The 26762-nt window shown below is 45.3% G+C and overlaps 1 protein-coding gene across 2 annotated transcripts in view; it reads right to left on the bottom strand.

Moving 5' to 3' along the window:
• The window catches only part of zfpm2a (zinc finger protein, FOG family member 2a), a gene marked incomplete at its 5' end in the record, with an annotated part of 184620 nt that overhangs the window by 77244 nt on the left and 80614 nt on the right, over window positions 1-26762 (bottom strand). The window contains one exon of one of the 2 annotated variants that reach the window (XM_083637778.1): window positions 16150-16265. In XM_083637778.1, coding sequence (XP_083493904.1) covers window positions 16150-16265 — 116 coding nt within the window. Of the gene's footprint in view, window positions 1-16140; window positions 16266-26762 lie in introns of both variants that reach the window. The other variant, XM_083637777.1, reaches the window with a different exon arrangement.

A 26762-nucleotide genomic window follows, 5' to 3' on the forward strand; every position in this document is an offset into this window, starting at 1 on the left:
CCTCGCTAAATGCATTAGACGTGAACTCTCTTATCAGAGTCTCAGCACACGGACTGTTAAAAGATGGGTTTCCTGAGCTGGAAATGGTCTTTGTTACCCAATTAGTTTGCTGACGACCCCGTGGTGTAATATTCCTGCTTTGACAGCCTCATACACAGACGTCTCTGCTGGACCACCGGGCCTGAGGAGGGAATGGATACTGTCCATGCCTTCATCTCCTCCAGCGCCTATCGGCTGTCTTATCTTCAAAGCTAACCTGACAGCAGACCAACCAAACCAGCCATTTCCCATTGTTTTTGCACACAATTTTTTTTTTTTTTTCTAAGTGGCTGTTCATCCATCTGAAGTCATTTGGACGAGGTTTGGTCTTTTTGGGCTTTGGCGGGCCTGGAGCCAAGAACTAGGCTGAGGGTCTGAGGGCTAAGGCCAGGACGGAGGACAGGGGGGACTTATCAAGGTGTAGCAGCAGGGGTTTTCCTCCCTGTAGGACAGACGTCCTTCTGAAGCAACCTCTGTGTCCCTCCACTTCCCCGGGGCCAATGTGACCCAGAGCGGACAAAAGAAAGAGCTGCTCCTGAGAGTGACCGTGCGTATGTAAAACGGAGATGTGGCACTTTGCTGTAAATAATGTACAGTATTGGAGAGTGTTTTACTGTAAGATTTCAGCATGGTTTCATTCTTGTAATAATTTTTTCTCTCCCATTTTCTCCTCAGTTGTACTTGGCAAATTCCCCCTGCTGTCCCGATCGTTGCTCCACCCCCCTCTGCCGATCTGGAGAGAGCCGTAGACTAGCACACGCTTTCTCTGATACATGTGCAGTCGCCAGCTGGTTCTTCAGCGAGGAGTTTCACTGGCAGGACATAGCGCGGGGGGATGATCATGCTATTCCCCCCAGTTCCCCTCCACTGAAACAGACACCCCGACCGACCAGAGGAGGCGCTGGTGCAGCGATCGGGACACGTACCCCACCGGCTTCCCACCCGCAGACACGGCCAATTGTGTCTGTAGGAACGTCTACTGTAACTAAGCCGGAAGTACCACTACCAGGAATTGAACCCAGGACTCCGCGGTGGTAGGCATGTGCTTTTACCTCTACACAACCCAGACGCCCTTCGTTCTTGTAATTTCTAACAAAAAGGTGGAAGGAGTGCACGTGCTATGATGATTCAAATTTCAAATCTGAAAACTTCTTCAAAAAAGAGATGATGAGGGTGAAGGCAGTTTCTGTGATCACAGACTGTTAGGGGGAACGACCAGCCATCGAAAACTCTCACCAAACACCGCTCTCAAAGGACTTTGTGCTGAAATGCCAGAGGACTATCAGGAGCTTGCAAATGGAAACAATCGAGGATTATCTCCACCACTTCTCAAGGAAGTTGTTTCAACATATCACAAGTGCAGCCATGACAGTGACAGATGGCAAAGCAGCTGGCACCACTCAACTTTGTTTCACTTTTCACTTTCTTTCTTTCTTCTTCTTCTTCTTGCTCCTTTGCTGCAATAGAGGTCTGTTGTTTATTGAAGTGTTGGATAATCATTCATTTGGGAAGACATATACTGTAAAACAAGGCAGTATGTGTGAGCTTGACTATTGTTGCTTGTCAGAATAACATACTGTAAAGCCTGACTCCCAGCATTGCTTATTTGTTGACACCTTTGAAGCGAGGTATACCTCAACTAAAAGAGCATCTCCCCAAATCAGTTGTAAACAGTCATTGACATTCAGAAGACTCTTGAGATAAGTGGGTAAGTGATAGTGTGTGACTTGTTTAAGTCAAGGTGTTACGTTGTTATCCCAAATGGAACATTTGTTCATGAATCTTAATGTTTATATCAAGCTGTTCGCATTGGGTTTATTTGGGACTTACAGAAACTATATTATGCATGTCGATGCCACATCTCGCAGTGTGACAGTTTGCTATCCAGACTGTATCACTCAGACGCATGTAATTTGCTCCCTGATGGGTCCCTGGCAGACCGCAAACACCCAGAGGGTTGTAAGGGGACAGGGACACCCAGCTTCCCCCTCAACCCAGCGGGGGTGAGGAGTGGCCCCCCAGGACCGGCGGCCTCACTGGGGGCTTGAGCCAGCACTGGTGCTGCTCTACTGCTGCTGCCGAATGGCTGAACACACACTGCTGCAGCAAGACAGCTGACTGTCAAATACTACAGGCCACATCTGCAACGTCTGGGAGCACAGCCATTTCATTAAGGACAAATGAGCAATGTCTCCTCAGTGTGAAATCTGCAGAATAACCCATGTTGATCTATTGGTGTGGGAACAGGCGGCAAAGAACAACAAAATCACTGTATGATGGCATTTTTTACGACTTCTTCTTTGTGAAAAATTCTCAATTTGATATTACACCTATAGTGAGAAGAATTTAAATACACTTTTTTATCAGGTTTTACAGCACATTAGTGTGTGTTACAAACATATGTGTGTGAGGATGAGGAGTGGGAAGGGATTTTACACATCTTGGCAAGTGTCACTGTATCAGCCATGTGCCTGTATTGAATGAATGGTGTCAATAAAAAAAAATATCACAAAAAAGGTTAAACGACACATTTTGTTTTACAGGTGCTAGGTGTAGCATTTTAACATCAATAACTAATTAGCACATCATTCTGAGACATCTTACTATAATAAGGAAGCCCGGTCCCGCCCTGCTGTTCTGCACCATCGTGCACTATTACTCAAGGGCCATCACTGATGACATCACAATTGCTTGCGTAGAACTCGCCATCTTCGGCTGCTCGGAGTGGTCTCTGAACTTTCCTACAGATGGGCAACAGTCTCTGACACAGGGGACTACTGTCGCCAAGAAACTCATTCTGCAGGAATGGAAGTCCCCCTCTCCTCCTTCTTTTCAGCCATGGTTGGCGGACATGATCTCCGTTATATGAATGGAGAGACTCAGGTTCCTGCGGACCAACTCACTTAGAAAATTTTCAGTTATCTGGGACCCGATTTTGGTATACCTTGACGAGGTTAGGGGCGACGGCTGAGACTTGCCCGGCAGATTTTTCATGTACCCCTTGCGTGGGATCCCATGCTCATGTCTTAGAAGCATATAGGCACCTTTTGCAGCTGGTAGCACCATGTTGTAATATTGAAATGTTGATATATTTGTATGCTTTTTCTTTTTTCTGTGTCTGAGTTTGGGCAGGGAGGGAAGTGAGGGAAATGGAATGAGAGTACAAGACAGAAGAATGATAGGGAAATAGTGGATGGATAAATCCAGAAGGAGGTGGTAATGCAACATAAAGGATTGCCAACTGCCACAAAACACCACAGAAGAAGATTGATGACAAGAAATCGGGTCTCGAGCCAGAGAAACTCCTGTTGAGCATGCAAAGCTAAACACATGAGTTGGCATAAGTTTGGTCACTCTGACAGGTGTTTTCATGGAAACATTATTTGTATGCCTCCGCTGGCGATGGCCAGGCCGGAGGCATTATGGTTTCGGGTTGCCCGTCCTTACGTCCGTCTGTCTGTCCGTCCGTCCGTCCATCCGTCTGTTCGTTAACGCGATATCTGAGGAACGCCTTGACGGAATTTAATCAAATTAGCCTCAAACGTCGACTTGGACTCAAGGATGAACTGATTCGATTTTGGTGGTCAAAGATCAAAGGTCAAGGTCACTGTGACCTGATGAACACCACTCATTTCCTGCTCGTTAATGAGATATCTCAGGAACGCCTTGACGGAATTTCTTCAAATTTGGCTCAAACGTCCACTTGGACTCAAGGATGAACTGATTGCATTTTGATGTTCAAAGGTCAAGGTCACTGTGACCTCACGAACACCAAAGCTGCCAGCCATGAAGTCAATGGGAGTTGTGGGCGGGTTCAAGGCACGCCGAACAAGGCGCTGAGGAGGAGAGAAGGCTTCTTGTGTGACCGATTAAGCTTCAGTTCTGCTTATGTTAAGTGCCAGGTGTGAACAAAGGCATAAAGACTAAAACTAAATCTAAAATAGCTGCCAAAATTAACACTGATGGGAGAGTCTAGGCTAGAGCTATCAAACTGGTAAGGAATCTGGATATTACACAAGTAAAAGTGTTAAGAGTTGCTTTACGAATTTCAACACTTGATACAACCTGTCAACCTTGATTCCAATTTCCAATGCCTGTATTGGCCTAATTGAATTAGTTTAAACATATTTTGACTAAAAGTAATGACTAAAAGTTGACTAAAATGTAATGACTTTTCGTAGACTAAAACTGGACTATAACGTTTTGCGTTGTCGTCGACTAAAACGAGACTAAAACTATCAAAGATAGAAATGACTAAAATGTGACTAAAACGAATAAGCATTTTCATCCAAAGACTAAGACTAAGGGCTCTATCTTCCCACTGGCCTTAGGCGCTAAACTGGCATTAAACGCAAAAAAACGTGCTTTGCGCCTGACTCGGGAAGATAGCATCATGTTTTTAGGCCCCGAAATGCGCTTTACGCCGAAGAGGCATGGCGCAGTGCCAGAATAGGCCAGAATGGGTGTTTCGGCCTTAAATACCGGCCTAACGCTATCTTCCCCCCTGGCGTTAATTTAGCGCTTAGTGCTTTTCAAAACCAGGCCTTATTCACTGCACCGGCTCCCCTACCAAAGTCACACACAGACACACATGTGAAATCTCCCAGCATGCATAGAGGCTAATACATTTTGACAAGAAATAGAAATAGCAACCAAATCAGCCTAAGTAGGCTAAGTGGTAGATAGAAATAATATTTATGTTAACACAACATGCAATTCTAGAACATTTCAATATTGGACAAAATAAAACATAAAAATCAAAACACAACCCTATGTGAAACATACATGTAATCCAGGTGGCATATATATCCGTCGCAAATACAACGTGATATAGATGAGTAACACGACTAAGACTTAGCTTACTTGACACGTACTTTTTCCAATAAAAACACATTTATGCCATGACTTTACATAATATAGGTTATATTTATGTCGCATCATTTAGCCTGTGCTGTGATGTGCAGGAGCAGCAGGTAGCCTACAAGTTATAAAACTACCTGCCCTGAATGAGCCGAGTGGGGGTGCTTGTTCACTATTGTGAAAGTTATGTGTTTACAACATAAAGATCATGGAATTGGATGCTATCAGGAATGTCACCGATAGTTAACGTTCTATATTGTAGGCTACAGGAAGACCGCATCAGCCCTGCTGAACAGATCTGTATTTGCCTGGCTGTAGGTTGAATTGTTTTATTCAGGCCATGATTTGTGATGTGCTGAGATATCCAAATTGGGATGAAGAGATGACAGCATGCAGCCAAAACCCGGACATGGATCGAGTGGATCGGAGCTTCGAAAAGAAAATGTCATTGCGCAATTGTAGTTCACCAATGACCAGAGTTGTGCATAATTCTACGCTTAAAAGGCGTGGTTAAGTGGTTAACGCCGGGTGTAGCGCCGAGGGGAAAATATGGAATGCGCTGACCATGCCCACTAAATAGCGCTTGGCCTGGCGCTAAACGTTATTTTAAGGCCAGTGGGAAGATAAAGCCCTATGACTAAATCTAAAATAGCTGCCAAAATTAACACTGTTTTCAAGCTCGTTAACCCAATATCTCAAACGTCAATATCTGGACAGACATGGATGTTGACTGCTCCCTTGTTGGCGGAGGCATATATCCGCAGTCGTTCTAGTTTAACAAACATTGCACTTGGTGGATTTCTGTAATTTGCAATTGCAGCATTACACCGATGTGTTGACAATAGAGATGCACGGGCTGCAGTTATAACCGCGCTGACTGTGGATATCCCACCCCGGAGGGGCGGATCATTCAAATAAACATTCTGATTAACAGCGGATGGGTTGCGGGCGGGTGAAATGATGTATCATTAATGAGGAACATTAATATTAATTACGTTATCTAGTCTATGAACGTATTTTAAGCTTCATTTTTCGTCAGGCACATGTTAGCCGCCTATTGTTAGATAGCAAGGACCCCCGAAGGACCCAAAGCAGTGGTAAACAAATAGCCATGCGTCAATGTCGATGGGATATGCCTGCTTTCTTACTCCTTATAATATAAGGACATATGGTCAATGATGTCACCAGAACGTCAAACAGGAGTCTCCACTGAAGACGCGTTGGAAGAGAAGACGCGCTCATATTATTTTCCCATACAGGTCAATCCAGTCTTGATCTAAACTTAAAGCTAAAGCGTTAGCCTAGTATGCTACATGGGCAAGTGCTAGACTGGATTATAATACAGCATGGAAGTTTATTTGGAGTCGACTGCAGCGATCGCACCGACGGCAGCAGAAACAGTAAGTTCATCTGCCAAATCGCTCATTTATAGCATTGTGAAATGTTGGGTGCATGGCGGGCGCGGATCTATAAATAGTAATTTGCGGGCGGATGGTTCATGCATACATGCATATTAGGGAGGCATAAAAGCTCATCCGCGCATCTCTAGTTGACAATTTAATGTTAAATATTCTTTAATGAAGTTACTGTATTTCTTTAAGAAAGTAGTCTTCTGAGTACCTTTGCATAGTCATATCAGTGCACAATCCAGATAGAAAACGTCTATTTTCATTCCAGCTCAAAAAAACGATATATCGGCCACCTATCGGTAATCTGTGAATTTTCCCACACTAAAATCCATATTGGTCTCAAAAATCCCATATCGGTTGGGCTCTAGTACCATCTCCGCCTAATTTTGAGCAAGGAAAAACCCTGAATATGTATATTTTCATATGTATATATTTTTTAAAGCAATATAACATTCAAAGCAAAACTGTATAACCAAATATCCAATGATATTTATTATAGTATGAATTTCTTAATGGTGCAAATTAATTACATTATCACCATCTAGGTGTTTGAGTTTCAATCTAGTCAGCGCATCCTTCACATGTTGGAGGACAGCATGCAGCCATTACAATGAGCACAAAGCAAGTGAGTGAGTCTTGCTCTGCTTATCAGGGGACCTGCTGCCATATCTGTTTAGCTAGTTGTGTTGTGATGTCAGCTTCACTTGTAGATCAAGTCAACCATGCATTCTCTCTCAAACAGTGGAGCTTGGCTGTAGCCAGAATAGTACTGACTAGCTGACTGACTTACTGACTGAGCGCTCCACAGCTAATACAGGGCAGGCAGCTGTGGGCGGCACCAGGTTCCAGCCGTGCACAGGTAAACCTTTAAAGAGAGGGCTTAGGGAAGGGTGTTGAATCACCCTGACACCACAGGTCACGACCCCTTCCCCATCTGACTCACAAACAGGCTTTATTGTCGTGTCTGTCTGTGTTTAAGTTCACCCAAAAATGAAACTTCTGTCATTGTCTACTCACCCGCATGCTGGTGAAAGCTTTTCAGTCCACAAAACATTTGTGGAGTTTTCCAGGGAAACATCATTCTCCTAAACAATTGAAGTGAATGGAGACCGACTTTCAAGTTGTCTCCATACTGCTCGTCTGGCATAATCCAAGTCTCCAGAAGCCCTGAGATGCCAAGTTGACTTGAAAAGATGTCATTTACACCCTGTTTTTAGCTGAAATTTTCAATGTAGACGTGAGCTGAAAGTCACATTTCACTTTAAGCTCACGGCTACAGTGAAGATTTCAGCTAAAAACATGGTGTAAATGACATCTTTTCAAGTCAACTTGGCATCTCAGCGCTTCTGGAGACTTGGATTATGCCAGACCAGCAGTATGGAGGCCTTTTCTTTTCTTTTTAGATTTGAAAGTTGGTCATTCACTTCAATTGTTTCAGAGAATGCTGTAACTCTGTTTCCCTGGAAAACTGGTGAGTAGATAATGACTGAATTTTCATTTTTGGGCGAACTTATCCTTTAATGAGGTGTAACACTTCAGCAGAAACATGCTGTGATGTCCCCCCCTCTTTTAGCCTAATGTGTTAAGAAGGTGGACTGGTCAAAAGGGTGCAGCAGTCGATAATACCATCGATAAATATATGGATGACAGCGAGGAAAAGTAAGCCAAATAATGACCATTTTAGCCATCTGAGGAGACCCAGTCCTGATATTGGTTTCAACCCAAGATATAATTGATGCATGCAATCACAAATTGGTTCTCCGCCTAAAATTTGGGCCCATTATTTCATTAGACGAAGCCACATTCTTTGTGCCAAAAGTATTTGTGTGTCCAACACAAAAATTCAAATCCTGTTAGTCCTGATAACGTCTGCCGTTTTCAAACCATATCCAAGACGGTGTGACTTTCAGATACCAAGGATAGGCCACCTTTAAATATAAGTGTATACTTGAATCAAACTATTTAGTCGTTTTGTTGGAGTTGTTTTTTTAGTTGGACTGGTTTGTTTGTTTATGTGCTTGTGTGTATGTGTGTGTGTGTGTGTGTGTGTGTGTGTGTGTGTGTGTGTGTGTGTGTGTGTGTGTGTGTGTCATTTACCAGCTATGCTACAGAGAGGTCCTATCCTGGGGTGCCTTCTTGCATATGTAATTGGATGTTACTGTAAATAATTGCCTGGGCATGTGCCAGTGTGATGATGGTGATGATTTGTGTGTGTGTCGGCTCATGTGTGACTGTATATGTGTAGTACACGTGTGTATCTTTCTGTATGTTTGTGTGTGTGTGTGTGTGACTCCGTACGTATGTGTGTGTGTGTGTGTGTGTGTGTGTGTGTGTGTGCGTGCGCGCGCGAGAGCGCATCTGCCCCATCCGTACTCCACTCTCAAGTCCCACTGATTCTCCTTTGCAGCCATGTTGAATCCTCTTTTCCTTATCAGGCGAGCCCAGGCTGCATCAGGCTCTCCTTGCTATGACAGAGGCTACAACAATAGGCCTGCGATACCGCTGCTTAGCGCTGCGTTTCGGAGGGGAAACCTGCCACGGGCGCAGATTAACTACAACACACACACACACATACACACACACACACACACACACAAAATAGATTGCAGCCTCCAAAACAAAACATTTTTCAGAATGCTTCCTCTTGATTAATGAAGCAATGACAAGAAGAAAAATATAATTTCGGAAACAGAGAAATCCGCCGCCACTTGTTAAAGTTTAGGGGTAGCTAACAATAAACATATTGGAGGGAGAGGGTGGGCAAAAGGGGCAAGATAAATGGCTTGAGTGATGGGTTGAATAATTTCTGGAGCAGTTTTTGGTGCACAGGCCCATATTCCTACCCTTGTACTAAATTACACAATAATCACACAACGTGGGTTGACAGCCTATGCCTCTCTCTCTGTCCCAGGTGAGAATTAGGACAGTATCTTGACATTTTCCCTCTTCCGTAGTCTACAAGCTAAGGCTCTCCGTTCATAGCCAAAAGCAGCACACAGTCTGCACACACACACACACACACACACACACACACACACACACACACACACACACACACACACACACACACACACACACACACACACAGAAGCGCTCACACATGCCCTCCCACACACCTGCACACTCACTCTCACACACACACACACGCATGCAGGCACGCACGCAGGCACGCACGCACACACGCACGCACACACATTTAGCCTAGAATATTTTTATGTTTTACTTTAGTTCTAGTTACCTTCAATGTTTTCTTTTTTTTAATAAAGGTACAACAATACACCATGACAGAAACATGGCACACAGTTGGTCTTCCTCAAGCTACTATTCCACAAGCAGCTAAGCTCTTGTAACTGCACTGAATATTCCAACTAGCCTTAACAACACAGCTTCACTGTCATCAGGTACAGGTCATGTTTCCTAACCTGATGATGAGTCGAGGGTAACAAGGATACATTTTATAATCAAGACTAAATGTCTGTTTTCATTCTACTTCTTCTTCCCTGAAGCTATTTGTCCATGCTACTACCCCCCCCTCCCCCCATTACTTACATGAAAACATGACTTCAGTAGGTTTGTTTTGGTCATCAACCTCTCATCACATCTAATATATCAAGATCAAATACAAGATATGACACTGCTTGGTTGATCTTCTCAAACAATCCAACTAAGCAAGTCTGGTGCATTTCAATTACCATCTAATTTGCACCCAAAGGCTCCTAAAACACTTAAAAGACAGATTTCTATTGAATCCAGCCTAATTACAGTGCACCTTGCCTAAGCCCCGGTAATTAGCATGGGGAAGGCATTGAACAAGAGGCGGCAACACCCTCATCAACACACATTTACAACAGAGCCCCAAATCTGCTGCTCATTAATAGCTTGCCTCCCAATCAATTATGAACAGCTACAATGGGAGCTGGGCTCACCGGGGGGCAGGCCTCGAACCACGGGCCACCTCTCTCCTCCCAGTTCTGTCCGACTGGCACAGGTAATTATTACCGCTTTTAAAGACACCTGCTACTCAATAGCTTCGACCCAGACTGTTACATTAATTTAGCCCCCCGATCGCCCCCCCGACATTTATGTCTGAGTGTCACTATTAATTTGTGTTAATTTGGAGAGAGCGCGAGGAGCCGGGCGGCGGCGTCTGAGTGTGCTCGTCGCTCACCTGCGCAGGGCTGCGGCTGTAATTGGAGTCTAATGGTCTGATTGATCAGTGAGAGAAGTGAGGGATGAGACGGCGCTGTGGCAGCTCCATCAGTCAGACAGAGAGAAACCCAGAGGAGAGGAGAGAGGAGAGGAGGAGAGAGGAGAGGGGAGGAGAGGAGAGAGGAGAGGGGAGGAGAGAGGAGAGGAGGAGAGGAGAGAGGAGAGGAGAGGGGAGGAGAGAGGAGAGGAGGAGAGGAGAGAGGAGAGGAGAGAGGAGAGGGGAGGAGAGGAGAGAGGAGAGAGGAGAGGAGAGAGGAGAGGAGAGGAGAGGGGAGGGGAGGGGAGGAGATAGGAGAGGAGAGAGGAGAGAGGAGAGGGGAGGAGAGGAGAGGAGGAGAGGAGAGAGGAGAGGAGAGGGGAGGAGAGAGGAGATGGGAGGAGAGGGGAGAGGGGAGGAGAGGAGAGGAGGAGAGGAGAGGGGAGGAGAGAGGATAGGGGAGGAGAGGGGAGGAGAGGAGAGAGGATAGGATAGGATAGGAGAGAGGAGAGGAGATGAGAGAGGAGAGGGGAGAGGAGGAGAGGAGAGGAAGTCTCGGCTTGGCTTTCTTCTGCTTTTCTCCTTTGTCTTTCTGTCTCTCGCTTGCTAAGCCCCCTCCTCCCCCTCCCTCACCTTTCCCTCACACACTGCAAAGTGCTCTGACCCAGGCCAATTACTTTGTTTTCAGTTCAGACTCCGCTCCCTGTCCTTCACTCTGGTTCAGAGCCTTCTATTTCTGCCATTGAGGCAGGGTCCAGCATGTTAGCTGCTCACTGGACATTTACAGCAACACACACTCACATGCACGGGTGCACGTATACACACACGCACAGACATATGCACACACACACACACACACACACACACACGCACGCACGCACACGCACACACACACACACACACGCACACGCACATGCACACACGTGCACGCACGCACACACACACACACACCCACACACACACACACACACACACACACACACAGCACGAACACACATTCTACCCGCCCTCTCCATCTTGAACACTGAAAAAATCTGACTGTAGAAACTATATTTGGAGAATGAGGTGTGTCCAGGTCATCTCAGAGTGATACAGTGTCCAGGCATATGAGCCGTCCAGTACAGAGCAGTGTGTGTGTGTGTGTGTGTGTGTGTGTGTGTGTGTGTGTGTTTGTTTGTTTGTTTATGTGTGTGTGTGTGTGTGTGTGTGTGTGTGTGTGTGTGTGTGTGTTTGTGTGTGTGTGTGTGTGTGTGTGTGTGTGTGTGTGTGTGTGTGTGTGTGTGTGTGTGTGTGTGTGTGTGTGTGTGTGTGTTAACAGGTCTGCAGCAGAAATAACTCCAGTCCCTCATGCCAAGCGGAGCCCCCTGGGGTCTGCAGCCCTGCACAGCCGGGCCGACAGGCCATCAGCTGTGAAATCTGCTTTCCTCTTTGATAAACGCTCGAGATGTGACCCTATCTCTGTCCTGCAGATGTCCAGATTTCCTGTCATGCTTTCCCCCTCTGTTTTTCCTCTCTCTCTCTCTCTCTCTCTCTCTCTATCTCTCTCTCTCTCTCTCTCTCTCTCTCTCTCTCTCTCTCTCTCTCTTTTCTCTCTTCCTTTTGTTTTCTCTGCTCTCCTCTTTCTAGGCCTGCCTGGACAACTGTGTGTAACGCTCCACTCACCGCTCTCTCTCAGCATCATCCATCACTCTGGTCAGCCACTGAAGCCCGTCGTCCACCCACAGCGGCTCCACACAGACCTAGCTAGGCCAGCCCACAGCGGCTCCACACAGACCTAGCTAGGCCAGCCCACAGTGGCTCCACACAGACCTAGCTAGGCCAACACAGCGGCTCCACACAGACCTAGCTAGGCCAGCCCACAGTTGCTCCACACAGACCTAGCTAGGCCAGCCCACAGCGGCTCCACACAGACCTAGCTATGCCAGCCCACAGCGGCTCCACACAGACCTAGCTAGGCCAGCCCACAGCGGCTCCACACAGACCTAGCTAGGCCAGCCCACAGTGGCTCCACACAGTCCTAGCTAGGCCAGCCCACAGCGGCTCCACACAGACCTAGCTAGGCCAGCCCACAGCGGCTCCACACAGACCTAGCTAGGCCAGCCCACAGCGGCTCCACACAGACCTAGCTAGGCCAGCCCACAGTGGCTCCACACAGACCTAGCTAGGCCAGCCCACAGCGGCTCCACACAGACCTAGCTAGGCCAGCCCACAGCGGCTCCACACAGACCTAGCTAGGCCAACACAGCGGCTCCACACAGACCTAGCTAGGCCAGCCCACAGCGGCTCCACACAGACCTAGCTAGGCCAACACAGCGGCTCCACACAGATCTAGCTAGGCCAGCCCACAGCGGCTCCACACAGACCTAGCTAGGCCAACACAGCGGCTCCACACAGACCTAGCTAGGCCAACACAGTGGCTCCACACAGACCTAGCTAGGCCAGCACAGCAGCAGCGTCAGCTCCCATTTGCTGCCTCGGGGGACCGGCATCTCTCTCCTCCTCCTCCTCCTCCCATCAGACTCCACAGGACCTCTCCCCAGGCACCAGCACACAAAAAACAGCCCGACCTAACATACTCTCATCGGCCCTGTACGTGCCACAGCACTGCTCCCGTTCTGTAGTGTAGTGCAAAAGTTGCTTAAATGTAATGTATTTTCAATTATTTATGTAGCTTTAGGGAGTCATTAGCCGTAGCCCGTCTCTGGGCACGGTGCCAAGGAGTGAGAAACAGACCTGGGCACCGTACGTGGTGGCTATATAAGAATAGCTTGACCTCTAGAAAGTGCTATCTTAAAGTGACGTGTCTAGATGAAGGGATAAAATATCTCTTTGATTTCAGAGAGGGCATATCAATAGCTCACCAGCGGGTCATGTGTTTCCAGCATGAGAGAGGTGTCACTTCTGCCATCTACCTGGCTGCCTTGGGGTAATTCATTCACCTCTATGGTTTCACAAAATCTAACGGAGTGAAAGGAGATTTAATAGTCTGTGGAGGTCATATTTCATGAGAATGACTGAGAGTGCCTCCTAGGTGAGGCAGAGACCCATGAAGCAATGAGCCTTTATTTCTACCTCAAACGCGTTATACCGCCTGCTGACCCTGCAGCACCAGCCACCCTGACATGCATCAAAACTAGCCAGGCTCTTTTCTCTTGTTCTCCACTCACACTCTCTCTCTCTCCCTTCTTGTTATTTTAACTTTCTCTCTCCAGGTGAGACATTAGTGTTTTTTCTCGTCTCCATGTGTCAGTCTTTGAAGACTTGCACAACTCCCTCTCCTCCCACAGAAATAACTGAGATAAAATGCAGTACCAAATTAGTGATGTTGCCAATGGCTGTTTAACAAGGCAACAGCTCAATGGCGAGAGGTTTGATAAAAAGCCATGCTAAATTAGACCATTCCCCCGTGACGCAAAAAAAAGGAAGAAAAGTGGACTGATAGCTTCTGAGTTTCTTCAACGTCTGAGAAACAAAGTAAAAAAATAAAATAAGAAAAAGTAGCATTGAACGGTAAAAAGTGTCTCAATAAAGTAAAACATGCCAGTTAGGCTGACCCAGACTTTAATGAGAGATTGTGAGAAGCTGCTAACAGCCAGTACCGCATTTGAGAGATGAAACTTAAGAGAGGAGGAGGGCAAGCAGCAAAGCATTGAAATGGCCCCCAGGAGAATAGACACACACGAGATCCTTAAAGGCAATATGCCAGAGCCTCTTCCTCTGCCTTTAATTGCGAGGGAGGTTTGGCATATTCTCTAACCCCTCCACAGCCTATTACAGGTGATGACCAGCACCTGCTCACTTTGGTAGAAAGGAGGATGTGCAAAGAAGGAGTGGATTCCACAGAGGGCAGTTAGTTAAAACGTATCACTCTTGTCAAGAGCAAAGAGCGATCCTAAAGAATACAATCAATTTTTGTACATGTATTTACTTCGGCTGGTGAATTTGCAGAAAGTTTCTATCCACCGCAAACACAAGCGACAAACAATTAAAAAAGGTGTATGACATCACTCACTAAATCTGAGGGTAATTTGAAGGGCAGTTGAAGGTTGGTTTCGAATGCCTTTCAGGGAAATCCATGCAGAGATAGGTGTGGAAATATACCAGTTTGTTACTCTGGAGGTGTTGCCCTCCATGCAGAGATAGGTGGGTAAATATACCAGTTTGTTACTCTGGAGGTGTTGCCCTCCATGCAGAGATATGTGGGGAAATATACCAGTTTGTTACTCTGGAGGTGTTGCCCTCCATGCAGAGATAGGTGGGTAAATATACCAGTTTGTTACTCTGGAGGTGTTGCCCTCCATGCAGAGATAGGTGGGTAAATATACCAGTTTGTTACTCTGGAGGTGTTGCCCTCCATGCAGAGATATGTGGGGAAATATACCAGTTTGTTACTCTGGAGGTGTTGCCCTCCATGCAGAGATAGGTGGGGAAATATACCAGTTTGTTACTCTGGAGGTGTTGCCCTCCATGCAGAGATATGTGGGTAAATATACCAGTTTGTTACTCTGGAGGTGTTGCCCTCCATGCAGAGATAGGTGTGGAAATATACCAGTTTGTTACTCTGGAGGTGTTGCCCTCCATGCAGAGATAGGTGGGTAAATATACCAGTTTGTTACTCTGGAGGTGTTGCCCTCCATGCAGAGATATGTGTGGAAATATACCAGTTTGTTACTCTGGAGGTGTTGCCCTCCATGCAGAGATAGGTGGGGAAATATACCAGTTTGTTACTCTGGAGGTGTTGCCCTCCATGCAGAGATATGTGCGGAAATATACCAGTTTGTTACTCTGGAGGTGTTGCACTGTCAAATCATTTTTCCACCCAAGGATAACTGGCTTTACCCCAAGAGAAGCCATATTTCATGGCTATAATACGGCCTGAGTTATTTAAAACCACTGATGACTTCAAAACCATGAGGGGAGCTTAGAAAACAGTTGAAACTGCTCGGAGAATGATTTAATAAAGTTATGCGTTAAGGAAATCTGGGCGAACAGGGGGCCTCTGCGTCCAAAATCCTCATGGACTTTTCCTTATGTTTCTTAACAGGATGAATGTGAGATTGGTTACAATTTTTAATATGAATTTCTTAATTAATCCAAACTCAAAATGAAATATCAAACCCGTGGAGGACTCGTCGCTCCAAAAGAGCACAGGTCAACACAGGCTTCTGCTGCTGAAGGGAACTAAACTGGGTTGGAAACAAGAAGGGCCAGCGGACAGATATAAAGCTGCTGGGTAGAGAGTAACATCAAAAATAATGGATTGCGACTTCATACAATTGAAGCCTGGATTGAACTCAAAATCCATCAATTAAAGCGCTTTGTCATAAAATATGCAGATTAAATGGTTAAAATGGATGCACTTCAAAGGCTTTTGTTGGGGGCCAGTTGGAGCCCAGAAGATTCCACTCAATGGGTTCGAATGTCGTGGGAATTTGCAACCTCTTTCCATTAATATGGTCTTTATACCTCGGACTTTCTAGTAATCCTGTGTCCAAGCCAAGGCTGCTAAAAGCAAAATTTTGTTTGTTTGTTGGGGGACTTGATAAAAAAATAAAAATAAAAATAAAAATAAAAATAAAATGTGACCAAATAATTTCATCTTGAAGGAAAGGCAGAATAAGAAGGAAGACAAAAACAAGGACGTACCATGCCACTGCTGTCAGTGCTCATCTCGATCTTCCCCTCAAAGGGACCCCACGTCGTGCCCACGGGGAGCTGCTGCCGGCAGTGGATCCGCCGCTCGCCATCTTTAAGGAACGCGTCCAGCTCTCCTAAGAAACACACACCCCAACCAAAGCAGTCAGCCATGGCGCTCTACATAACACACAAATCACACATCAAATCATAGTGACGTTTATTCATTGTCCCTTCCTCTGAAACCTACAGTATATGTGCTATCATATTACTGCCTCAAAGCCCCGCAGTAAACAGTGAAGGTTAAAGCCCACCAGTTTCAAAATGGAGCAAATCAAGCGAGCATCCATCTGATGGTGTTCCTCAGACACAGCGCGCTAACCTTGCTTGAGAGGTGTCTTATGTGGAGATAATGTCTGTGAGACTCTGCAGGCTCGCTGGCTGGCTGGCAGTTAGCAGCAGGCCTATTTCTGTTGTTCCAGGAAGGCTGGGCCCTTGTTAGTGCTGTGCAGAGCCCCAGTTAATTAACAGTGAAAGCGGATAGCACTGTTAGCACTACCGGCACTCACCTCCCTGACACCCCCGGCTATCTTATCGCTTAGATTCAGTGTACTTTTTGGGGATGGTGATTAATCAAATAGTTATGATAAACCCCATGGCAGGCCATGACATAGTTTACTGAGGAGGATGTTTGCGTGTGCGCGCGCGCGTATGTGTGTGGAAAGGGGAAGTTATGCAGCTCTCAAGTGTACATGTCCGACTGGTCGCCTTGACAACACTGACAGGCCTGTTGGAGGAAGGCTGAGCCTTCAGACGTCCAACTCTGCGGTATCTAGTTTATCTACTCTCTGGACACAGCGCTGACTGTGACCGATCCCAAGTGCAAGGCCTTCAACAATCATAACAACTTCTACTTTTATTAGCTCCGAGTCACTTTTGGGACCTTCTTTATATGCGACTGTTTCATAATTGGACTGCAACATTGGGAGATTTGAATGCAACAGTGATCGGTCACAGTCAGTGCTGTGTCCAGAGAGCGGATAAACTAGATACCACATGGAGTTAGACGTCTCAAACATTTTTACTCTTGAATACTTCTGAATTGATGAATATCAAAAAAGAGTGTTGTTTCTGATTACGGGATTAGGTCTTGAAATTACACCCTTCGTATCCTGTCACATCCTAATCTGTGGTTGTTTGATTGTAGTTGAGATCCAGTGTAGTTTTCTACCTGGCAGTGACCGGCTGGTGATGCTCTTTGTCATCAGGGCTGCGCAGTGCAGAGTAAAATTCATTTTGGATATGTCATTACGCACAGCCGTGCCACGCCAGGACATCAAATTCTGCTGCTAAAATTGGGTATTAGTAGATAATTCAGTGAGGCAATCAACTATAACTCACTGAGAAACGTTTATCACATCGCAAAGAGGGAAATGAATTTAGAAAACTTGTTGGACAATGGACATAGGCTATTCACCTTCACCTACCCCATAACCCGGAGGGTCGTTGGCACCACAGACGATCTGTCAATAAGCTCTCTCCATCTCTCTCTGTCCTCGGCATGAGTGAGTCCACTCTACGCATGGAGAGAATTACAGCATATTGCATGCCTCGCGCACACACAGCGTTTGCGAGACGGGAATCTGATTGGTTTGTTTGATGCAACGCCCAGGCATTGCATGGCCACACCTGTGAATAATTCTGGTGCTTAAGACCGCCCAAATCCCGTTTGCGCTGGCATTTTGGGGGCGCAGATGATTTGGCACGGCTCTAATTTGCGCCTGCGGCAGGTGCCGTGAACGTTTCCGCATCCCCGCCGAGAATTGCATCCCCACCATATTTCGGGGCTGTTTTAACTTAGAAAACAGGGAGGTCACGTCTACCCAGCACTTTTAAACGCTTACATTTCTGTATAAATCATTACAATATGATCCCGTGAGGTGGGGATACGTTTAGCTGCTGCCGGGCAGGGGTGCAAAACTCGGCATAACACCTGGACACTTGCGCAAGGCGGTCCGCTATCGTTAAGGCATGCAAACAGGTGCGCAAGCGCAAATAGGGGATATCGCCTGTACCAAGATAGGGCCCTATAACTTTAAATCAGGATTCAGAGAATAAAGACAGAATTCTGAGATTAAAGTCAGAATTCCAAGTTACTGTCAGAATTTTGAGAAAAAAGAGTTTTGAGATTAAAGTCAGAATTCTCAGATTAAACGTGCAGTATGTAATTTTCTGCCGCTAGGGGTCTCAAACTCAAAACAATAGCAGACGGCGTGTCATGGCCTCCTGCAGTAGTGTGGAATTATGCGAGTTTAGGATTCCCTCAGTGTTCATTGTTCACAAGGTTTTTACCGGGAGCCGATACCCACAGACGTCTCATCCTCTCCCAAAACAAACAGACGCTCTAATTACAACAGGTCAAAACGCTGAATAAAGCAACTTCACGTTAAAATCAGTTTCCCCAAATGGAATTTGCTGGAGGGCTGCGAGCCGCGCTGGTTGCTAACATTAGCTCAGCTTGTTTCTATGTGTTCAGTTTGTTTCAAAGCTTTGGATTCATCCGTGTTCATCGTTCACATGGCTTCTACCACACGCCGGATTATACTAGAGTCCCTCCTCTCCAAAACAAACAGACTCGGTGGACTCGGTAATTAAAACGGGCAAAAAACACCAAATGAACAATTTGTTAAAACTCACAATTTCTTTCCAATGGAGTTCAGTGGATACAGGACATCTGTAAGGTGAGCTGTTTACTCTCTTTCTCTAACGTAACTAATAGATCCAGACCTCCAATGGCTAAAATCATTCATCCAGTCAAAAGATATACCGTAGTTAAAAACGACCCATGTCTAAAAACTGACAGTGATGTGACTGAATGAAAAAAGTAAGAAAATAGTCTAGAATTGACCGGAGAATCCAAGTAACAGCTGGCGCTCTGTGATGACATCATCGACAAAAAGCGAGTCGCTCAAACGCTCCGTGTTATTGATATAATATAATAAAATTATGGCTTTGGATCACTTTTGAAAACATTTGGGATAATGTAAGTGCATAACTAAAGAATATATATAACATAGGTCTACTCGTTTTTAGACATTTTAATGCTAATAATATAATGATAATGCTAAAGGTTACATATTGCATCTTTAAAGTCAGAATTCTGCGGGGGGAAAGAAGCATACTATGTGACACTGACGATTATCGATACAATATTATCGATGGTGTACCGGAATTTGAATATCGCGGGTCCCTAGATTTTTGCGATGTCAATGTAGGGTCACGAGCCAAAAAAGGTTGGGAACCCCTGTCTTCAATCAGCCAATCAGCCAATCAGCCTAACAACCCCAACACCAGGCTCCTGCAAGAGACATGGTCAGGAGAGTGGGAGGGTCATCCCAAAAGCTCAAATCGAATCAGATGGGAACCCTGGGACAACATCTTATCAAATGGGGGTCCGTGGGCTAATTTGTGTCAGTTTAGGGGTCCTTGACATGAAAAAGTTTGAGAACCACTGGGTTAGGCTGTAGAATAGCTAGATTGTTTGTCTTGCTAAAATCTGCTCTTGCCTATCTTTTTGTGTTGTTGTTGCTATGATTGTCTCACATAAGTTTTTTTTATTTTTATTTTGTTGAGTAGCATTGACTGTGTTCAGTTAGATCTAGCTAGACACATGATCTGTGTGACTGTGTTCAGTTAGATCTAGCTAGACACATTATCTGTGAAGTCCTCTGAGACATGCTTGTGAATTACGATTATATAAATAAACAAACCTGAACTTGGACATATAAGGATAACTGTGAGAGGCTTTCCCCTGAACCCCTAGTTACCTTGGGGATTCAGTGTATTGCTCAAGGACACTTCAGCAGGGTGGAGGCTTGCCAAAATGGCAGGTTGATCCCAGATCCTCCCTTTGAAGGCTGCTCTCTTTGACCACAAGGCCACCATGCCTCATAAATAGTATTTCTAGTGAGGCCAATAATCATTGTTTCTTATTATGCAAGCCAAGCCGACACGTGTTGTTAACATGCTGTCTCTTAACCTATTTGTGCATGGCTGTGGCTAATAGGTATTCAGGGCATTCAGGGCATTGCTGAATGGGCTGAAGTGATCACTGAACTTTCTGATGCATATGTGCTATAATGACCTATTCAGCCCTGTTCTACTCTGTAAATATCAGCCTTGTATCTGTGGCACACTATTGTGCCGGTCTGTTGTGCTGGTATGGAAATCTGTGCTCATGTGCTCCTTCGCATGCATAAACATCAATATAGCCATCAGGCTAGTGATGACTGTAGGTTACTGTTAGTTTCAAATTGCACCTCAGTGATATACAGTAATACTCATTGTTATGGTGATCATAAATCTGATTACTGTTCAAAGAGTGACAAAAAAAAAGTCACTAACCCCAAGATGCAGCTTAGAAATCACTTCCTAAACCAAACATATAATATAGCTGGATATACAATCCACTTTACTGTAAGCACAAAAAAATGTCTCTGAAATACCAACAGGACACAATGTAATCATTTGGTTATATTTTGGAGAAGATCAATGCACAGTTTTTTGGAATAACCCCCAAAATAAGATAATCTGAACTTCATTATCTCCCTCTCCTCTCGCTCCACCTCCCCATCTCCCTGCTGTTGCGCGCGGTCTTCCTGGTGCTGCAGTGCAAGGTGCGTAAGCTCATTACAGAGAAATAATTAAACATTGGTGCACAGCTGGTCGTCATCACTGAGAGCAACAGCCACCGCTTGATGCATTCTGTTTGTCCTCAGATAAGACCCACGGCCTTTAACCGCTTGGATGCCAGTTCCTGTTTAGCCCCGCTTGACATGCGGCTAAAGCCAAACGCAGCCAATGACTCTCATTTCTTTCCCTCTTCCTTTCTTTTACTTCGTTTTTTGGTGGCGGATTGTTCGAGGAAAACGGTGTACAGGAGCTGGTACTGTCGGTGCGAGAGGGGGAGAAAGGGGGTACGATTCAATCTGTGGTGTTTGTGGTCCACCATGTTTAGGTGCCAGTTGTGTGTGCATCTCACACCAAATGTTGCCTGAGGACCTTGGCTCCCAGATGGCTTGTCACATCTGTTGCAGATACCAGTGGAAGATCTCCACAAAAACACCCCTGGATGAATAATGGGCTCTGTACAATGCAGCGTCTCTGTTCTCTATGAGCGTTTACAGGTTTACTAATGATCGCAAAATGTGCTCTGGTGACAATCTCAGAAATTATGGATTCAACGCCGTGGCGATAATTCAATTCCAGACAGGCCCCAAAATCCCCACTCTATTACCTACACAACACAAACAAATTGAGAGGAAATACAGTGGTCCAATTAAGTCTATTTAACCCTTTAAATTGCAAACTACAGACAGGACCAGGAAGAAAGCTTGTAATGGGGGTATTTAGAATATTTGACAAACCTGGCGCCCCCTGCTCTCTCTTCCCTACTCATCATCATCCAATACTCAAATGCCACAGACTTGGCAAAGAGGATCCGGTGATGTGGCTCAAGAGTCACATCCCCACCCCACCCTGCCCCACCCCACCCCTCCCCCGTCCAAGCTCACCCCTGCTCCAAACCCCAACCGGCTCCCCCTCCAACCCACCCTGCCCCACCCCACCCCTCCCCCGTCCAAGCTCACCCCTGCTCCAAACCCCAACCGGCTCCCCCTCCACCCCCGACCCCTCGATAAGATCATCATCTGTCGCTAGACTCTAGGGTCTGTTCCTGCACTCCACAGATACTTGGCAGACCAATGAATGTCCCTTTGTGTGGAGAGATCCTCCTCAGATAGCACCCAAGATGCTCCACGCTGGCATCTGTTTTTTTTATTTTTTTTTATTTTTGGTTGTCTTTTTTTGTGTGTGTGTGTCCTCTCTTTCTTTTCTGTTACGGTGTGGAGGAATATCATCTCTCTCCCTTCACTACCCATACGACTGCATACTAATGAGTGTGTCAGTGGCAGGGTGCCATCCTGCTACATTGGTGGGGATCAGTGGCAGAGACTAAAACAGGTGAACAACCCCCCTGCTACTGCTAAATATTATTACATATAATGAAACGTTTGACCCAAGAATTCTGAATCTAGAATTACATTACAATTACAATTTGCCTCCACTTTCATTTGAAATGTCTGCTGTACACAACTCTTTTGATCCATTTTGGAAGTTGCAGAGACATTTTGAGAAGTTCAAAAACACCCCTCTTTTAGCCTCTTCCCCCCTAGCGGGCCCGCCGGCGGGCTGAGCCCTTGTCATCTCTCACAAATGACTCTCTACAGCAGCCTAGGAAGCAGGCAGCGAGACATACAGTACACCAAAATGTCAGGAAGAAACGTGGCTACAAGACTCTGACAAGCATTTGTATTCAAACGAAAAATAATTCCAACCCCAAGCAACAATATCACCATGTAGCAAAAACAAGAAAACCGTGCATGCCTGCGTTTATGTGGTGATTTGTTTTTGCGAGTGAATATTTTCTCTCCAAACGAGACGGCTTTGGATAGCTAAGGCTCTGCTCTTTCCAAAGAGGTATAGCTCGTCTCTGAGAGATGAAAACTCACTCAGTAGGCTGTCAAAGAACAGCAAAAAAGTTTTAACGTTTTACAGATAAAACTACAAGTTATGTCTTACCTTTGCTGTTTTCAAATCAAAAGTTGTGTTTGACTTCATAAAAACGCTACTACTTGCTACTCCTAATGCCTCTTCATCATCTTAAAGTGTTGTTTTTTTACAGTCATCGTGTTTACAAAGCCATATGGAGGATTTTACATGGAGTGGTCATCTTCACAGAATAGACGAGCTTTGGGTTCAGTCGACAGCATTTCCTGGAAAACTGTCTGACGTAAATTCTTTCAGTTTACGTCGATTCTATTGGCTCTGACGCTTCCATAGAGGTGTCAATCATCGAAATCGGCCAATGGGGTCCCGAGATATCCCTCTGCGTATCGTCCCAGGCTTTGCCTGCAATTTGAAGAAGCTTTTCTGATGCATTTCACAGAGTAAAAATACAGATATAACGCTTGAGGGTTATCCAAACCATAACGCATATTAACTGAGTACCTATAGTGATATGTAAGTAGGAGAAAAAAAAGGTATTTCAGTGTTCTACCATAGAAAAGTCAAATGGCACCCATGATACCCAAATTGTGCCCAGATCATGTCCGCCTGGGCCTACATGTAGTAAATCATCTGTACAATTGCTCTGGTTCACTTTCTAAGGATTTCCTTTGATACAAGCACTCATAAGATATTAGTCTACTGCTCCATAGAATAATTTGGCTACCAACCCATGATTTTCAGGTGCTTTTCATCCAAAATAGTGTTGTTTTTTTTGGGCGGAGCTTGAATTTTTAATTTTTTGCCATGTTCTAACTGATTTTACTCTGATACAGTACATTTGTAATTAATTCTGACACTTTTACAGCAATCTCACAGGTGTTGGCTAGCTTTTGAAAAAAATAATTTTCAGAAAATACCCTGTAGTTGTGGAGATATACTCAATTCAGTTCAGGCATGTCATTTTCGGCAGGTGAGCTGAAAAATGGGCTTAGGGGTTAACAGGTTAGGAAATGATGTCCATTCCAATCATATTTGACTCTATTTAGGACTGAAATTCCAAAATACTTGCCCTCTGTACTTTGCAATGCCAATAAGATTCCTATAGCAAGCAATGATAGACACGTTTCACTGCAAATGTTTCTATTAATGTACATGAAGTGTGAGACTGAATTCTTCCTCATAAAACTTCTGGCCCAGAGTAAGGAGGCTGCTAAAGTTCCCAAATGACAAATGACATCATCAACTTGGTACTGAAGATTAACATTAATAGCAATGGATTTGCTCAAGCTATTTCCAACATGAATTTCACTTCTACAACTAGTTCAAAGGACAAACTCGAGAAAAGAAAAAGAAAAAACCTGCCTGCAGCAAAAAAAATATATATACCGTATATATATCCTGATTACTGGCCTGGCTTATGGTTTACTTAACCATGTTTCAGTTGTCATCACGCCAAGCACAATAACACTAAGGGAGGATTATATGAACACAAAGTATGATAGAATAGAAACAAGTGGAGAAATATGCTGGAGCCTCACATGGTGGACGAGCCCTCACAATACCTTTGAATCAAAGCAAATAAATGATTGCTGTTCAAAGTTCAATAACCTGCGGGTGGCAATTCAGAGATGACCTACTGAATCCCAGTCATCTGCGCTGATAGGCCGCGTTATGGAGCTGCCAAATGGGCCATAAATTAATATACCATGAGAGGCATATGGGGTGAAATGGAATGCACTGTATCGCTTTAACAAAAGGTGCTACATCTTTAAAGCAGATATGTGATATGAAATTTTACAGCTGAAGGAGAAATGTCACAGAGCCTTGATAAGAGAGCGATGAACTTTCTCCACCCCGCCCGCCCCCTCTCCCCCCACCCAAACCGCTATTATCAGGTCCTGCTGAGCAAAAATGCATCATTTATAACCCAGATCTCCGGGAAAGACACTTGTTTTAAAACAGTGAAGGACACCCCCCCCCCCATCCCATCCCATTCTCCTCCTCCTCTTCTTTTCCTCTATATCCCCACCCTCACCCCCTCACCCCCTCACCCCGTCCTAGACGAGCTCCCTGAGCCTGTGCTCTGGCCCTCGTCCCTTTGAACAGCGGAGAGCAAGTTTCCAGGCAACCACATGAGTTTGGCCCATGGGGGGGACTCGCCCCTTCAGGTCAGGACTGTTTTCAGGCAGTGGAAGGCTTGGGGGGGAAAGAGTTAAACAAGCCAAAGGGATTAGGGCATTTTAGCTCTGACACTCAACACACAGAGCAGGCGGCCTGGGGGGTGGGGGGGTGGGGAGGGGCATTCCTTGGCTGAGAGGCACGTGTAGACAGATCCAACCTGCAAAAACATTATTTATATAGAGACCGATAGAAACACACATATTTGTATGGACTCGGAGTTCCAAAGTTAACCCCAGATGTTTGCATACAGTAACATCTATGCATCAGAACTGCAGTAACTCAACACAAGGAACGAAGGGAAAGAACAAAATAGTGTTGCACGCACACACTCACTGACACACACACACACACACACACACACACACACACACACACACACACACACACACACACACACACACAAAAGAACTTTGTCCTGCAGTTCATTATCGACACAGAGACTGCTGTTGTTTGGTGTCATTGAACAATTGAAATATACGGGTTGTCAGCGCTCCGTTTCATCAAAAGCCTGGAGAAGTTAGCAGCAGGCGCGCTGACAACAATCTCTGAGGCATCCATCTTTAGAGAAGCACTGCAATTTCTATTGATAGCATGTAAAGGGAGACAGGAAAACTTAAAGAATGATTGTGCTCACGCAGATATCGCCATATCGCCAAACAACATCTAGAGGACACACTCCTCCTCTGGGAATCTGATTATTTTAAATGTTTTATTTTGAAATTTAAGAGCCATCAAAAGGAAATTACTCCAGCTAGGTGTGTCAGAATGAATGAGTAATTGATGGCATGTTCATTGGTAATGTACACACGTATCTGAGATGGATGGGTGAAGAAGCGAAGACTTTAGCTGCAGAAGAAGTTGCTATTGTGCGCCTGTGTGTGCAATCTTGTAATAAATATACACTGCATGACACAAAGTATTGATATCTGACCAAATATATAGGTTTCAAATCCCCAAATGACTGTCTGTATGAAACTAACTCTTTATTAGGGAACGCCTGCAGTAAACATTGTTAGCGCAGAGTCTCGCAATGTTGCGGTTAATTCAGGAAGAGACTATTTTTAAAGTACTCCCTGAATCTCCTCCCAAGTCAATTACCAGATTGCAACTTCCCCTGGGTAACGGGGAATTCTGTTTTTTTTCCTGGGTGACCTAGTTGTCTTTTGTGAGTAGGTTTTAGCCGGAGCAGTTTGACAGTCAACAGATAAGATGGATTAAGCTTTTTTTCATCCAGTTTTGATGTGAACAGCGTAAAAGCGGGTTAAATCATTGAGTTTCAGGAGTATTTTTTAAATGCCTGGAGATAGTGTGATAAAGGCGCTAAACCTAAGACTTGGGCTGGGAAGGTCAAGGTCGAGGCTTGGCGGAGCAGCTACCCGGCGACGGGGGCCAGCTCTCGGAGCGAGCGGCCGAGCCTACCTCTCATCACTCCCACAAAAGATACATGAAGGAGTGATACCAAATCCAGCCAGGCAGCAAAGAGCAGCACACCCTTGCCTTGTGTGTATGTCTGTGTGTGTGTGTGTGTGTGTGTGTGTGTGTGTGTGTGTGTGCGCGCGCGTGTGTGTGCATGAGGTCCTATCGACGTCACTATTCACTGACACATGCGCAGCAACGTGTGTGTGCCTGCGTGACTCAACATAGTCAATCTTGTCATGCGTGCACACGTACGCGCACTATGATGTGCGCAAACTACATCACGCGTAACAACAAGCTGCGTAGCACAGCTACTTCCAGCGTGTACACGTGTGACCAGTGTTGGAGAAATTTCGTTACGCGTTCACACACACACAAGTGTATCTGCAGCGCGCACAACACTGCGCGTACATGAACGCCTCGCGTAGTTCTCTTCTGTTTTATTCTATTTCTTTCTATGTTACATTTTC

The sequence above is a fragment of the Poromitra crassiceps genome (genome assembly GCF_964638095.1).
Source record: "Poromitra crassiceps genome assembly, chromosome: 1".
Lineage (NCBI taxonomy): Eukaryota > Metazoa > Chordata > Actinopteri > Beryciformes > Melamphaidae > Poromitra > Poromitra crassiceps.